Source organism: Chelmon rostratus, chromosome 18 (genome assembly GCF_017976325.1).
Source record: "Chelmon rostratus isolate fCheRos1 chromosome 18, fCheRos1.pri, whole genome shotgun sequence".
Classification (NCBI taxonomy): Eukaryota; Metazoa; Chordata; class Actinopteri; order Chaetodontiformes; family Chaetodontidae; genus Chelmon; species Chelmon rostratus.
Window position 1 is genome coordinate 10,078,900 of NC_055675.1, and position 17,810 is coordinate 10,096,709.

The window sequence follows — 17,810 nt, forward strand, 5'->3', positions numbered from 1 at the left end:
TACATTTAAATATGTGGCATAACAGTAACCTCTCAACACATCAAACACACAAATTGCATAAACTCCACTTGAGTCAAAAGCCACTTAGCAGCTGCTGACACTCTGTGAAGCTGCATGCTCGATGCATTTTAGCCAAACTAGCATTAGCCGTTTTTTTCATTAACTTGACTTCAACTTTGATTTTAGCTCATGAATGTGACAGAACTCATTTTTTTCAAATACAAAGAGAGCTAGGGCTTAAAAAAAAAAACACTTAATTTAGCTTAACCTCAGGCTCACTTGATGCAGCGCTCCTGTTGTAGCAGCGGTTGGCTGTTTATGTGTGACTGAGGCTGCAGTAAACTCGGCTGCGGGTGTTAAGAGCCCACGATGTACAGAGTTGTTGTCGCTGCAAATTTTATATGCTGTTTTCACAGAAGGAGTACGCACATCTATGTGCGTAATGATCTTGAATTCAGATTCCGCTCAGTTTAAACCAAATGTGCAGCGGTCGCTCTCCGGCACTGTGGAGCGATTCACATGATTTTTTCAGGCTGATCTTAAATCCTGTGGCTTGATACCACTTTTTATCCATGTGTAACACTATTCTGCAGGACGTTTCACGCACGCAAATTAACTGTCACCTCCAAAGCACAGGTAGGTGTTTGGAAGCGAGTCAGTTATTGTAACATGGTCCACGGAGCAGGGACTCGTCTATGAAGGAAGTCATGCTATTCCCCAGAGCTGCCCCTCCGCTGCAGCTGCACCAACTTGTTTTGACCTAACACCCCGCTGAAGTGCTACACCTGACATGTGTGCCCTTTTAGAGCGGCAGGACCTATTCTCTACGGATGGGAAGCTCATTTCCTCAGAGGATGGAGCCACACCTATTGAATTTCATACTGCCATATAATAACCCCCCTCCCCAAATGTAGCCTATTTTGGTTCTGCTTCTGTTTTTCTTTCACACAACTTAAATGTTTTTCGTCTATTTCGGCATATTGTACTTGAAAGTTCATCTCAGGGCATGTATGCATCAATAAACCCTGAGTGCGGCTTTGTAGGTGTTGACAAAGATTGGAGATCGATTATTTCTCACAGTAAAAATGGATGTTGCAGGAGGACGCACCTCCCCTGACCTGTTTCCCTGACAGCGACTGTAAGTCACAGATAGCTTTTAGAAGGTGATAATTGAAATGTCATCACTCTGTGATACATCTCACGGGGCTGGTTTGTGGGTTCATAAACCAGGCAGATACTGTAAGACGATTTTTCTCCACAAAACAGAAGGGAAACAATGGGAACGACTGAGCAAAGAAAAGGGCGCGGAAATGTTATATTATGGTAAAACCAGACCATACACATTTAGAGAAATATCACATTATTGCACAAAAAAAGTCGTCCCTCGCAGTCCAGTATCAGGTCAGTTTGTGAAATAGTTACAAAATTGAATGTATAGATTCGTGTTTGTGGACACGATGTCACGATTTTCTTCGCATCAATCAGAACAACTTTAAAAGTAATAATGACGAATATAATACAAAGACTGACATATTGGTGTGAAACCAATAGTTGGTTGGATTGTTTGAAGGAAGCAGTCATTTAACCCAGACCATAATCGCTTCCTAGGCTAACCAAACTGTGATAGTCGTCTGACATGTTGCTCAGGAAGCTTTATTTTTAAAGTTTACCCGGACATTGCTTATTCATTATTGCCAACTTGATTGCGGAATTGGTGCCTCCAGTTGAAACACATTAGTTTGAAAGTCTCAAAAAAATGGAAAATTTGTGTCCACGCACACGAATCCTAGAGACAAAATTTCCTGACTCTTACTGCTGTGAGACTGCGTTTTCCTTGTTGGCGGCATTGCACCACTCCCGCCGCAGTCAGAGACAAAAGGGTTAATCTGCGGTGCGGAGAGGCGGAGAGGCAGAAGTAAACAAAAAGAGCCGGGGACTGGAGCTCCTCTCTGCTGCTGGAGTCGAGGCGTGACCCTTGAGATAGGCACCGGGCTATCATGAGGGCGTCTCCCTGAGTGACTGGCCGGGAGAACAGAGAGGCCTTTGTCAGAGCTGTGTGCGAAAAAGTGCTGAGCCAAGCAAGCCCTCACCCCCCCGCACCCCTCTTCCTCCCCACCCACCCCCACAGTTCTTTTTTTTTTTTCTTTCTCCCTGAGGACGCACACAAATGCTTATACACACACTCGTCTGTATTTACCAGCAGTCCCGGGGGTGGGGGGGGGGGGGGGGCGAGGCTTTCGCTTCAGCTGGTGGGAGGTGAAGGAGGGGAGTGCAGAGCCTGTTCTGTGGTTAGAGCGGGATATGTGAGCGTTGCGTTCTGGAATGTATCTTTAAGCTTTAATATAACCTGCAAAGAGTTTCTGATGAGTCTTTGAGGGAGGTGTCATCCTGCCAGGCAAAATGTCTGCTCCTCATCCATAAACCGTTACGACGATTAACATAACTCGTGTTTTGTGTGCAGCAAACTGTGTTCGCTGGTCTGCTTGCAATTTTCACTGGGACATTTTGCCAAGAGTGCATAGAAAAAAAAAAGCAACAAAAACTGACATGTCCTTTTGAATGAGCTCTTGTTTATTTACTGCTTGGGCAAAATGGAAATGTTTCACATAAATCAGGACATGAATTAGGAAGGAGAATGAAAACATGTCAGTGTCTCATTGGGTCCAGGTAACGTGTGGCCCGCTCTGAGGACTTCTGGGAATACAAGCAACACGGCATCATTCTTTGAAGTAACTTGAAGATCCAAAACGAGTAATTTGTCTCAGAATCTTCTTGGACGACCTGCTCTGTGCAGCTAAAGGGCACCCAGCCTGGCTGCAGGTGATTTGTGTTGAGCGTGTTAAAACACACAGCAGCTCTTGCTTACTGCAACACTGTTTGCAGGAGCAGAAACAAGCATGCAGTCTGTGTTTGAGTAGTAAGAACAGATAACATGCCCCAGAGGTGAAAGCTGTAACTGCTTTCAAAACATTAATATATATAAACCTACATCAGTTTGCCCTGCAGCACGACATACAGCGATGTGTTATTCTCCACGAGGTTCAGGTCAGGACTGAATTATCCATTTTCCCGAGGCCATGTGTTCCTGCACGACCCAGTCGCACACACGTATGCATGCACCCCTTTAACCTTCCTCGCTGCCCCCGTCGACACGACGCAGCTGCCTGAGGGAGATCGCTTTAGAAACCCGGTGACAGAAAAGTGAATCACAGTTTATGAAAGGTTGCACCTTCACCCTGCAGAGGGAAGAGCATGAAATAAAAAAAAAAGAAAAGAAAAAGACGTGCCAAGCTCCAGCATTGCCTCCCGGGCTTATGAAATGCTTCTATTGTTCGTGCTAAATTAACTTTTTAGAGACTCTCAGTGGGTTAAATCACTGGTGTCTAGTCATAGAAAAGGTTTTTATTCAGTGACTGTGCCTTCTTGGGATCGTTGCTGATTGTGGCTGCAGAAGCTGGCGAGGTGGCGCACACATGACTGATAAAAGATCCCATGTGATTTTTAGGTACGCCAGCGGCATGTGGCTGTGTAGATGGACGTCTTGCTCTGCAAGTCTCTTCACCACTTCGGTCATAACTAAAATATCTGAACAATTTCTGCATAGATTGAGATGAAACTTTGTCCAGACTTTCATGGTCCCCAGAGAGTGAACCACAATGACTTTGGTGGTCCTCTGACTTCTCCTCTAGTGCCACCGTGGGGTTGACATTTGTGGTTTTCACTGAAATGTCTCAACAATGGTTGGGTGGATTGCCAAAAAATCTGGCACAATTTTAATAAGACGTGATATCTTGAGTTTCCAACTAAACTGGGAACAAACCAAACTACGAGGGAACTGCGGACGGCTAAAGCAGATGGCCTGACAACTGGAAGAGAGAAAACACATGGATTAAATACACGAGAGGCTGATTAGCTAATGAAACACAGGTGATACAGAAAACACACAAAGACTGGAAGTAAAACAAAACATGACGCATGAGGAGAGTAGCCTTCAGAATAAAACAGGAAATAGACGAAAGCCCTAAAAATTAACACTAAGAACTGGATCACGTTTCAATAGATGCAATAAACTGATTTCAGATTTTATCTGGAATAACAGACTTATTAAACTTACAGCCTCACTACAATAATAATAAGAAGGAGGGTCAGGTGTTCCAGATTTGAATTATTTTCATGCAAGAAATGCATGAAAGGGAAAACAGAAACTAAAGGGATCAATATAGAATTAGTAATGGCAATATCACTGGGACGTTACCATTCATAGGAAAAGCAGCACAGAAAAACGTATGGGGGAGAGCTGATGGAATTTACCTGGAAAGTTCTTACGCCATGTAAGTATGGTAAATGTTACCACTTAGCTGCTTGTAGTGGATGTTGGGAACAAGTAGCAAACTACACACACACATTCCTTATGTGTGTGACACCGGTAAATATTTTGTGTATTAATTTACTCAAATAGATCAAATCAACCGGTAGGTATTTCTTGAACAAATGGCTAACAGCAATGGAAACAGCCAAATCCACCAAGACTAAATTCATTGCTATCAACATGGAGAAATGACAATTACGACCTTTACAATGAGAGAATGTAGTTTTTTTCTGTTATCTATTAATTTAACTGTGTAAAAAGTATGTGCGATGGACTGATTTGCTAGAAGGATCAGTGACAGTATGGATGGGATCAGTATCCTGGTTCCTCTGCAGCACTCCAGATGTCTGAAACTTGCATTTGATGTTTACGTGTGCAAACACGCAACCTGTCCAGGATCACTTTCCTATTATTAATGTGGATTTTAAGTGGAAAGGCAGACTGGTCAGTGGAAACCAGCACCAAAAATGTCTTGTGCCAGTTGCAGCATTTTCTTTCAAATAACGACACGTCTGACAAATAAAAACATGTTTTATAGTCAAGACAGTTTGTGTGGACTGTAAAGAAATTTAAATGATTACCAGTGTGGCTTTCTTGCTGTTATTCAGAGTAAAACTGTGTGTGTGCGTGCTTAAAATGTTTTTAAATGTTTTTACTGTCTGTATTGCGTAAAAGAAATGAAGCGCAAGCCATTTCAATTGTCAATAAAGTTTTAATGAAAAAAAAACAGCAATGTACCCATTTAACAACAAAAGAAATTAAGAGAAATTGTAAGATTTCGAGAGCCAAGCTCTTATGTACAGCATATTGCACTAGAAAAAGAACAAACATCCCCCGTCCTCCTCCGTCCCCTCCATCCATGTCCTGTGCTCTTTGAAAACTGTGCAGCAGACACAGAGCAGTCCCAACGATAACACAGCCAATGCTTCGACAAAAACTGCTACATCTGGCCTGGGTCTCACTTCAAAGGACACATGAATGTGAAATCCTTGAGACCACTCTGAACGTAAAGAAAGCAATGTGAAGACAACACTCCCCGCTCACACAGCACGGGAGTCTGAAATAAGTTCCACTGTTCAGTTCATGTATTAAAAAGAGATATTGTGGTTTTCACTCCATTAAATTACATTCAAACCCTTAAGATACAGATTTTTTCAGGAATGTTGGACATGCATTTTTACTCCATTTACATATATCGAAAAAGCCCTTGAACTGACTGAGTGTGACACAGCAGACTTGGCAATATCCAAAATTAAAAATGCCACAACATTGAAAAAAAATCAATCATAGAAAAGCAAAAAAAAAAGTCCTGTTGTTGTAGTTCGCTCTCAGTCTTCTTACAAAAAGTTATGGAAAATTTCTGCTAAAAATTTTTATAAAGATAGCAACAATAGCTGTGTCAAATTCATGTCTAATGTATAAAAAACACCAAATCACAGCACTTGACAGTAAAGATGCACTCCTTCTTGGATATTCAAAAACAGATCGAATAAATTTGATATTAAAGACACTGAAGGCTGAACGAATAAAAAATGTGTCACTTGAGTCGGGGTTGCAACAGTGGTTGGTAACGTCAGGCTCAGATCAACACCACGCCGACTGAGTGGCTGTTCAACCCATCTCACATACAAATAATACTGGGCACCATGGTGGCTCATTCCTCCTTCAAATGTAAACCCACAGCCCTACTAGATTATAGATAATAAAGCACAAAAACCCAGGCGAGCTGGGCCGATCCAGCATATCACAGATCTTAAAAAGTTTCAGGAATCTAGAGGGGAAGTTCAGCGCAGGAGTAGAAAGAGAGAGGTGCAAAATACAGTATACAGGTAAAAAAATTGTTGTTGTTTTTTTTACAGTGCACATTGATTGCAAACAGTCGTTTCTGATATTGAGAAGGTTTTGCGTGGTGAAACTCGCCGTTCGTGCTGAGAGATGTCAAAGGTTGAGCCTGTGCCTCGTGAGCTGATGCGAAGAGTCGAACTGATGTTTGTTTGTTTGTTTTTTTGTCTATCAAGGCACAACGAACACGCTGTACTGCCTGTGCCAACTCTATTGTATCAGAGTGTGTTGATCTCACAGAGCCCAAGTGGAACAAGAGCCCTGACCAGTGACTTTGGGTAATTATGCCAAGTGTCGATGATGATGTGGCAGGTCTGTTACTCACAAGGCACATTTTGTACATTTGATTGTCTATTGTTCACATGATTTGTAAAAGACTCACACCATTCGTGTGAGAACGCACGAGGCACATGGCTTTAGTCCAACCTCCCCACACACACAGGCATCAAACACACAACTGAATGCACGTCAACAATGAGAAGAAAAGGACTGTACACACTGAGATAGCATTTATACAGTAGCACTGAGCAAAAATATACATAAAATAAATTAGAATAAATTATCTGAAAGAAACCAAACAAAATGAAACTTGTTCTCAGTAAAGACAGGGAGTAGTTAAGCATGACGTAGGATGAAGGTGAGTGAGCGTGTGAAACTTTGGACTGGAGGGTGCGTCACAACTATCTGAATTGGCTCAGCGTTCAGTGTTTGCAGGAAACAAACTTTTGGTTCAGCTCCGCGTGTATTTACAGAAAAAAAAGAAAAACCTGCTGACGATCTGTAACACGCTTCCATCATCATGTCGAGTGAAAATGATTCGGAAAACTTATTTAAAGAAAAAAAAAGAAATGTTTTTTTGCTTGTTCAGCATCGTCTCCCACATCAATCAAAGACTAACAGCAGTGATGCATGGAGTCCTCACTCAAAGGCAGATTTTTAGCAAACACAACTCATGACAAGCGTCGGGTAATTAGCGCGGTCATTAACTACTCCCTGAAGAAAACGTAGAGGAGAAAAAAACCCATCAGTGTCTTCAAAAGCTCATATCATGAATCTACAACAGAACTGAAATAATACATCAAATGAGGAATCTTCAACATCTTATTAAAAGTCCTAAAAGACGTTTTCCTTGATAAACCTTACATTGAGAAACAGTGGCTGTGTCGTTGCAAAATGCTAACGCATCAGTTGTCGCATGAGGATGCAGAAACTTTCTCCGTTACCCAAATGTGTGATGAGTAAAAAGTGATTTTTGAACTGTACAGAAGCTGTTCTTACAAGTTCTTCCCAGTGAAGCTCAACGTACCACCGGCAGTTTGGTGAAAGAAAGCACTTGAATGAAAGGTTGATACGCGCACACATCAACACATCAGGATTGAGTCAGTGCGCCAGACATTTTGATTTAGACCTGGAGTGAAATAAAATAAAAATGCATCTCTGTAACTTTAACCCAAAATGTTTCTGGAACAAAGATATTTGTAGTTCATTAACACAGCTGTATTTTGGGAAATGTCCTCCTGTGGGTGTTAGTTTGATTGCAAATGCAACAGATCCCTAAGTTTTTACTTCCTTCCACTGGCTTGAATATTGCTCTTCCCCAGAAATGCTGATAAATGTCATCTCTCTCGCAGGCGACCCACAGTGCAGCAAACTGCAAAGTAGCGATTGTCAATCCAGCCAGAGAAAGAAATCCTGGAAAGCTTTAGGAAATGATGAAATCTACCCAAAGTTTTTCAGGTGTCTGATTGTTTTCCAGTTCCCTGATTGTAATCCCACGAAGGAGATTTGTTTGACTTTGTTTGTGCTCATTTGGCTTCAAAATTTCTGCAGATTTTGGAAACAGTAAGCACACACTCCTACATACAGATGATCACAAATTGAAAGCGCAATCATGATGTCACTAAAATATCTTAGTGCACCTTAATTCAAGTATGCATGTGTTTATAATTTAAATCAACAGGATCTGAATCTACACAGTGGGTCGTTAGGCCACTTTAACATCATGAGTGGTACTGGAGATGGGGATGCTGATGGATGACACAGGTTGATATAATGTCCCTACGTCTACAGTGGAAGCTGGTAAAACACGCGTTAAACTGACCAACAGTGCAACACCGGTGTGCAACACCGCCACAACGTCATGACAACCATTTTCAACTTCGCCAGTGTGGAACAGTAAAGGAGTAGTACAGGGCTTATTGTTTGTCAGAGAATAAATTAGAAATGTGCCTCAAGTCCTCAAGGTTTTAAGTCAGTAACTTCAGCACAGAAATGTCCACGTCCACAGTTTGTCGCCAGAACAGTGGCCTAATCTTAAAACTGATCTCTTTCTTACGATTTCCTTTATGCAAAAGAGTTGTACTGTGGCAGGAGAGAATAAGGCATTCCCTGGACTGATGGAGGTCCTTCAAGACTTGAATACCAAATAAAAAGAGTAGTTTACTGTACAAAATAGGTAATCTTACAAATATTTCGAAAATATCTCTTCAAACGCAATGGCTCCTTCTTGGAAAGACGAAAAAACAAAAACAAACAAACAAACAAACAAAAAAATTGTAATCAGTCTCCGTCCAGCGGTGACCAGTGTTTTCTTCATCTCATCTTCATATTCAATTAGAAAACAAAATCCGAACCCGTGTTCCATCTTACAGTGCCATCTCTTAAAGTCTGGTCCCTTGTCCCCCGCGGGAGGGGGGGGGGGGACAAGGGCTGAGGCAAGGACCAGCAGTAAGTCCCTTCATCTCTGCTCTCCTCTCAGGCGGGGGAAGAGAGCCTCTCTTGGAAACAGAAAGCCAAACAGGGCCATCGTAAGGCGCATCCAAGCAGGCAGGTTTTGTCTCTGATGCCTCATTAACTGCGAAAAGACAAAAGAAAAATACACATTAGGTTATTGTCATCAGGGAGAGCATGGTAAATCACAACTATGGTTGTCAGACCAATGACTTTCATCATTTCTGTAATGAAGATGACTTCAGAGCCTCTGCTTTTGCCATAACAAGTTTTTGAGGCAAAGCCTTGTGAACTGTGTTAAACTCTGTGAGCTCAAGCCATATGACCAAATAGACTGGATGTTTCCACAACATTATCTTGTGTCTAGCAAACATGTCCGTCACACGCACATCCTGCCTGACACTTCTGCAGAGTGTACAGTATCAGGTGCAGCGGATAGAAGTTATCATTTCAATACGCCATTTAGTTTTTTCTTCGGTGAAAAAGTTGATGAAAAGGATGAAAAACGGCCAGGGTAACAACCGTAAAGCAAGACCCTCAGGTTTGAGACAGTCCCTCTTATTAAATGTTGTACTGTTCCAAACAAGAACCTCAAAGTGAAATGCTTTCAGAGAACGCGCTGCCTATTTCATCACAGCTCTCTTGTACCAGCAAAGTCAGCTGAATAATTATCAAAAACAAAGCAGAGGAAACAGAGACTGCTTCCTCCTATGGAGCTGCCTGCTCCCAGCTCTGTCATGTTCTATTGGGGTGTGCGGCCCACGTACAATGCAGACAGATGAAGGGGTTCCTGCTGCAGCCTGCAATCTCCTCTCTCCCCCTCCTCATCTCTGATCCTGCACAGCTCCCCGCTGGCTTTCTGAACAGCCGCAGACAGATATTGCTGCCTGTTGCATAAGCATTCTTGTTACGATCTCTCTCCCTGCTCCCTCCATCAAGGTCTCTGCCAGCCTAGCAATCAGAGTCCGCCACAGGCTATTTGATGCAGAAGTAGCAGACAGAACTGAATTGAACCAGCACCGCTAAATGTAACCCTAATTGTCCTTAATTGCCTTAATTCTATACTGCCAAGCTTACTTAAACAGTAACCCGGTTTGTTCCACACGAGGCTCATCTTGGTGCTGTCATTTGCATGGGCAGTGGAGGATGGTGTGTGTTTTGTTTTTTAGGTTAATGCACCCCAATCGATTGAAAAAAAATCACTTCAGATTCACGTACACTGTCTACACTGTAATAAGCCTGAAAGCATTTCATTGGCCACAAAAGTAGTCACAATTGACGGCTAAGACTCAAACCAAAAATACAATCTACTCCACATAAACAAAAACCCACACATTAGCCCACACCGGCAACTTCTGCTTGGAGAGGCAAGTGAAAAAGTCTAACAATAGCAATTCAGACAATACAGAGAGGCGAGTGGATATCATAAAGGATCACTTGTGATAATTCTCCCTTTGGAATATTCCTACAACAGCAGTATCAGATCCTGCGGGATAAAACCGACTCGAGTGCAGACAGCAGACAAAAAAGAAATTTTTTTGTTCTTATCTCTCTGTCACAGTTACACACGCAAATCAAAACACGCACATAGACACACACACACACACACACACTGAGACAGCAAACGGGACAACTGAGGTATTGTGGGTAGCCGTGAGTCAGACTCTATTTTTAGACGAGTGTATAAACAGCCGGCCAAGTCTACCCAGACACAGACGTGCGGCTCACTCCTGTTTGTGACAGTCACATCGATCTCACCTGCTTTGTCAGAATGTCTCACTAGACATCACCTTCCTCTCATTCTGTCTCTCACTCTCTACTTCTTTACTCCTATTTTCTGTCTATTTGTCTTGTCTTACTTCTCCCCCTTGGCAAAACAGTCACAGCAGCAGATAAGAAATGCCTCCCAGTATATTTGTACTTATTAACTAATGTGAACTCTCAGTCAGACCTGTAACTGCTTTACAAACACAGATACAGGTAACCCCCTGACCTGTTATGAAACACCACACTGTGATACCAAATCTTGCCAAAGGAGAGCAGAAAAGTGTCAGTGCGGATTGGAGGTGGAACATGTTGTCATTCACAAGTCTTAAAACATCTGTAAGGCTGTGACACATGTTTCCGTGAGGATTTTATTTCTTGACATGCACAATTAACTACCTATCATGAACTACACATGGTATGTGTGCTGAACTATTCCCCCGGGAGCTCTGCAAACAGCGAGGCTTCACACTCAGCTCCCTTCATTATCTTCAGGGGCTTCACAAGTCCCAAACTGTTTCATGCTTCATGCGACATGTTCAGTATAAAGAAGCCATTTGAGGAAAAAGAGGTCTGTCTACTTTCAGGTAAAGGACACAAGAAACAAGCAGAGGGTTGACTTTGTCTTTTAACCGACAGAGCAGAGATGAAGGGATTAAGGAAAATGGTTGAAATAGTAGGTTGTTGTTTAATCTGCTCTCTACAAAAAGCATGAGATGAGGGCATGAATTTCATTCCTTTGTTTTCTTCTCTTCTGTCTTTGTAGGCCAGGAAACATATCTTTAATATTCCTACTGACTGTAATGACATATTATGAGTGCCACTGACACAGTATTGGCAGCATAGGTACTGTTTCAGTAATATAGAAGGCAAAGATGAACCATGAATCAATATTTAGATATCAGCAGGGATTAAGTGGGCTCCTTTCACAGTATTAGTTGTCACAGTATACTCGTAGCAGCCAGAGACACTGACTGACTCAATACATATTAGTTTTGTAGGTTTAGTATCCTGTATAAAGTTACTAAATCGTGCCTTATTAGTGATTTAGGATTTTTCCTTCAGCATGGCCAAGAAAGCGGTTGAATCACTGCACAGGCTATTTTTATCCATTGTGGGTTGTGGCCAATCCAGCTGGCAAAATATTCGGCCCCTTTCTTCCCAAGAGTGAGCCACAAATTGGCACAAGGTAGCTTTGTGTCTCCAATCAAGTAAAAGCTGACACGCATAAACAGTGCACATGTAACATACAAGCTCAAACTTTTTGTCTCACGTCAACAACATATATAAGTCCGAGCAGTCCCTGAGACACACTCACCCTGCGCCCATTGCTCCAGGCTTTTCACAACAAACAGATGTTCAACAGGCAAGTAGACCATTTATTTAGGCATTACCCATTTCTTCTTTGAGGCAATGTAAGTCCGCTTGTGCTCACATTGTTTACACTTTGAAAAGTTCTAAAAGTGCATGAAGGCTCTGCAGCCGGTTGTTTAAAATGGGTGGTCGTATAAGGGTCCACGTCACTGCTTGGGAGTGAGGCTTACCAGTTCAACATGATCCTGTTGGAACTTGTCGCCGATCTCCCGAAGTTTCCGACCAATTTGCACCTCAACGCTCACCCCTGCCTGCTCCTCCGGCCCCTCTGCCATCCTGTCATCTTCCTCTCCTCTGCCCTCTTCCTCCTCCTCTTCAATCTGAATCTCTCCCCGGTCCTCCATGGGCTCAAACTGAGCGGGGAAATGTGAGCGTAATCCAGCGTTGCCTAAAAGGAAAATATCAAGCTTCTTAAAACTTGTGTGTTGTTGTTGGATCTCCACAGTGCCAAGAGGCTGCCGGCGGTATCAGTGCCAAGATCAATGTATGGCTGAGAGACATTGCTGATATCAGTTCAGTTAAACCACTAGACAGTGAAAACCTCAGAAAACACTCTGCAGACAGCCTTAAGATAAGCCCAGCTTTCTTGATTACTATTATTTGCCTCAAGCACAGCTGTGTCTGACCAGTTAAGTCAAACACAATTTAAACACAAGCAGGTTTTATCACATCTTTTGAGATGTACAAGTGACAAGGCAGACACTCCAAGTACAACTGAAGAATCCACAAAGAAGAAAGAGAGAGAGAGAGTTGGTCGGTGAAAAACTCAAACACCTTATTAAATCAACAATGGCCTCGGTGAACTGCAATCTTTCTGTGAGCTGTGTCACTGAGTTTACTCATCGCCTCGAGCATGCGCTTCTGCAGTCACGCCACTTGGAGGGAAAACAATTTTTTTATGTTATCATGTGTGCAGAATGCCCCGCTATTCTGCCGCACAGAGGACCATAATATCTCTAAGAAATGAAGTGCCCTAGATTGTGTTCGGGAGAAGAAATGGCACCGGGCCAAGTGCATGACATCAATTACTGGTTAGATTACAATGAGCGACAAGGTAATAGCAGTCAGTGGTGTTTGTGTATTGATGACTTTAAACCCAGAACAATACACCTCTCACACACTGACACTGAGTCAACAAACAAACAACATTCTTCTTCAACATTCGTTCAATTAAATTAGGGTGATGTCACACTGATTTGATTAGAAATGGGAAAACAATATTGGATTAAAACTGATGGACATATTAGCGTGGGTATGTGCCTTTATGTGTCTGTGAAATTAGTGTTGTCTTTTTATTGTTTCAAGAAATGCTCACTTAAAATGGCAAAACGAGGAGAAGAAACTGTGTGGAATGTGATCATGATAATAGCATATTAGTGGTTATAGTATATGTAATAAAAAATACATGCCAATCTACACAGTAAACAAACAAACAGTTTCTTAGAATTATTAGTTTTGCAAGTTCTCAGCATTTTTATAGGACAGGGGGATCTCCCAGCTGCAAGGAAAATTCATTTCTTGGCTTTCTTGTCTGTTTTGCAGTACTCATTCAAAATGGAATTGAGCTTGTGTAATAGCCCAGGAAAAAAGAAAACACCAGCCTCCCGCTCTCATTCGAGCTGACACTTATGAAAGCAGATTGACAGTTTTAATCACCTGGCTCTTTGAGGACGGCTCGCAATTAGTAATCTACCAGATAAAAGGAATGACTAATCATGTGAGGCTGCGCTAGATGTACAACATTCAACGCTGTGCACTTGGTTTATACAACCATAAGCCCTTTCAGTAGGCTTACATTATCACAGTACTTACCGTGAAAGGGTATGCGAGGCTGCCGGTACAAGCCGCAAGGCAGGGTGTTGATGCCAATGCTGTTGTTGTTATGGCTCTGCGACGTGGGCACAACAGCAATGGCCTGTCCAGCCGCGATCTGTGTGGCTCGGTCTTCGTATTTGACGTCCCTAAAGGGTGTTCCCCAGAGCTGCGAGATGGGCCGTGACATGTCCTCCTCCTCATCATCCATCCGACGCCTCAGCGGTAAACTCCCTGGAGAGAAGACGGGCACATGAGATGCAGGATTTAGAATTAGTTGAAAATTTTGTATGCTACACTATTGTTTTTGTTAGTGTTAACATGAAATGTATTTGCAGCACTGCGTTTGACTCATGACTTATGTGTTTATGATCTTAAGCTTGCAGGTAATTTGGGCGTGATTTGTTTCAAGACCAAACAAAAAGTGCCAAATAGCACCCTGTTATCAGTAGAAACTTTGCCCTCCGGCAGATGGGAGATTATCTCACCCTGTCTACATTAAATGGAAATAAATCATTAGTCATTATAATGCCTAGTTAGAGGTTAATGTTGTGTGAGGTAACACTGAAAACAAACAAGCAGAGATGGATACTCTCAAAAGCACAGATGGATCTGCCAATATAAATTTCTATGTAATGAAAGGTAATCAACATACAACAGGCTTGCTGTAGCTAAAGCGGTTATGTCTCTTAATGCAGTGATGAGTAGCAACAGGAGCCAAACGTATGGAAACACCCTGTGTAGGGGGACCCAGTGGGCGGCTAAAAAAATGCTACGCCAGATTTGCCACCCTCCCGCAGCAGATTTTGCCAAGCTGTTCCTGATAATGAGCCAAATTGTAATTTAGTGCCAAAAGATCCAATGGAGAGCCTTTTTTCCCCTAAGAACTACCTTAATCTGGAACAGTGTGCCACAGAGCACAGCACAGTCAGGGGATTAGCTTCCTCCTGTACAATTTTGGAGCTCAACATTAAGACCTATGCTCATTGTCCCCACCTCCTCTTTTTTTTCTTTCCCCATCTCTCTCAGCCACACAATCACTGGATAGCTGCCTGTCTACACTATCTCACTCACTCACACACACACACACACTCACTCACACACACACACACACACACACACACACACACACACACACACACACACACACACACACACACACCAGCGGGTGGTGTGTGAGTGAAACCTCAGTGAAACCAAAGTTCTGGCTAGACCGTCATGTGCTGCGTGCAGCAGCCGTTTCATGAGGGAGATAACGAGTTTCACTCCATCCTCAACTGTGCCTGCTGAACGCAAACACTCACACCCTCTTCCTCCTTGGCCACGTGCCACAATCGGAACTACTGTTTCATCTTTTTTGTCAAAGGTGCCTGTCTTATCCTTTTCTTATGTAAGTGGAGACAAACAAGCTGGGCTGACTGGCAAGTGCAAAAGTTGAAACTGGATATACTGGTATTGTGTTTACTGAGCGAGGCAGCCCCAGTCGTATATCTCTTTGTGAAAGTGTCCCTTTGCATGATGTCATATCATGTGGAGTCAAAAAATGAAACTACATTTTGAACAGCTGTGGAAAAACACTGTTTGATTAGCCAAGCCACATTATTAGTGTAAGATGTATGTCTCTGAACAGAATTGTCTGTTCTTTGGCAAACAAAAAATATATTATTGACCCACACATCCTCCAAAGGGATTTAAGACATAATCACTCTTTTTTGCCCATGCACACTAATTAGTAGTGCATTATAGAAATTCAAAACAGCCATAATCTGCGTTGACTTCTCCTCCAGGCGGGTTAAGTAGAACATTAATTAATGCTATGCAAGCAGTGAGGGCAACTGTGCCACAAGTTTCACTGAGATCAAATGTACACTTGTGTTGTGCGTCAATGGCAATGCGAGCCCAGTCTTGAATTTCCACTGGCAGTCAACAGAGGACTGGCAAGATAACCATAGTGTCAGACACATAAAAAACAAACATAGACAGGGAGACACACAGAAAGACATAACACACACACACGCACAGACACAGAGACACACACTGCCTGGGGCAGCAGGGAGGCCTGGCAGCCACCACAGTGCTGGTCAGAGGCTCAAAGCTGCAGCAGAAAGTGGCTCCCTCTGCTGCACCATCTGTGCACTGGGCTCTCCTCCATGCACTGCTCGGGGTGGGGGTGCAAACAAGGTGAGCTGTGCTGCTCTTTCTCCTACTGCCTTCATGTAACTAGGAGTACCCTATGGATATCAGTGAGCATGTGACAGGCTCCAAAAAAGTCATGAACCCTGTTTTACCAAGCACTGGAAACGGACAGCTAAATGTTTTGCATGTGTAAGGTGAATGATATGTTTGCTGATGACACAAGTTACCACTTGGATGTAAAACTGTTGTATTGATATAAGTAGAAAAAGTTACCAACTGGGAGGTTCATCAACCTGTTTAAAATCGTTCATTACGTGGGCTCCGGAGGACCAGCGGGGACGTGCTGCGCTTTTATCCGCGTCAGGAGCACACTACCCCGGGCAGCTGTTGGCGTAAACACGCTGAGTCCGACCCCTATCACTGTAGACATCCACAAACCGGCAAACCTGTCGAAACAGGATGCTAAAACAAGGCGCTAACCAGAAATAACAACCACAGCCGAAGTTGTGGATTTAAACTTAAAGATTTTCATCATTTCTCTCTCTCAAAAAAAAAATCATGTACAACTTTATCCAAGGTTTTAGCTGTTTTTTGTTACGCCTGACAGCGGCACCACACCAGCAGGATTTCAAAAAAAAAAAAAAAAAAAACATTTAGCACGGTGTTAACAGTTTGCCTCCCATTATTATCCTTTGTCACTTCGTCTTCACTTCGCCTGATAACTCTTCCCCAAAACAAACACATCTGAGATAACAGAGCCGATAGCGTCAATCACTCGAAGCACACATTAGTCGCTCATGCGTGAAATACAACCGGGACAACTCATTTTACTGCGTGCAAAAAATGCGTGGTGTTAAACTGAGATTATTAGCTGTAATACTGTGGAATGACAAAAAAAACTACAGACCAACGGATGTGTCTCTCAGACTGGGCAGCATCAGCCGGGACGTTGGAGAATCCACGCGCGAGAGGTGATGGACAGAACCAGTCACTTCTTCATTTATTCACTTCGTCCGTGGAAACGAGAGAAGGAAGCCTCGCTGATACGAAGAACCGGACAGACATACATCTTTTTTAAATGCTCTCTGCCATATGCCAACGCTCCGGTAAGTCCGCTCACCCTGCTTCTGCCCGGGCATGCCCGTGCTGTCCGCGCTTTTGTTGACAAACTCACGAACAAGGACGCACGCGACCGTGCAGTGGCAAGAGCTCTCCCTTCAAATTCAAATTAACGGCCGTTAAACTCACCGCCAGCAAACGCGTTTTCCGTTGTGATCGGTGGTATCTTGACAACTTGCTGGTACCTTGTTTCCTACGGACTGAGTTGATGTGACTCGTATCCCTCTTTGCATTACAACCACTCATGGATGTTTGCTGACTAGAGAGGGGTTGTTTTTTTTCCACTGTGTCAAAACGGTCCGCCCCGACGCCTGAGACCCGCCTCTTCTTCGTAATGTGAAAGGCACAGTTATGCAAAGAGGACACACTGAAGGGATGTTAAACGCAGTTATTGCTCTAAAAGGAATTTATATCTGTGTTTTAGCTCATGGTCAGTGGTGAAGGAAGTATTCCGTCCATTTATTTAATTTAAAGTAGCATTACCACCCTGTAAAGATACTCAATTACAAATGAAATTCCTGCATTAAAATGTTGCTTGTGTAAGTATTGTTAGCCAAATGCACCAGAAGTACCAGAGGTAATGGCATGCAGTGCAGAAATATAGCCTGGATTTGTTTTACTGATCATGTGTAAGTGCCATTTTAGAAAACCGAGTTTATCAAGA

The 17,810-nt window shown here is 42.9% G+C and overlaps 1 protein-coding gene across 2 annotated transcripts; it reads right to left on the minus strand.

The window, feature by feature from the left end:
- Positions 1-5,110: 5,110 nt before the first annotated feature.
- bmf2 (BCL2 modifying factor 2) lies at positions 5,111-17,388 on the minus strand. Of its 2 annotated transcripts, none has more exons than XM_041958608.1 (4): positions 17,276-17,388; positions 13,892-14,125; positions 12,250-12,467; positions 5,111-9,065 (listed from the first exon to the last, which is right to left on the minus strand). In XM_041958608.1, exons 2-4 carry the CDS (start codon positions 14,100-14,102, stop codon positions 8,949-8,951), a joined length of 546 nt encoding a protein of 181 aa, XP_041814542.1. In that variant the 5' UTR covers positions 14,103-14,125; positions 17,276-17,388; the 3' UTR covers positions 5,111-8,948. The 2 variants fall into 2 exon arrangements, with proteins under 2 accessions (XP_041814542.1, XP_041814541.1); XM_041958607.1 differs by lacking the exon at positions 17,276-17,388 and adding an exon at positions 16,935-17,255.
- Between the last annotated feature and the right edge of the window lie 422 nt (positions 17,389-17,810).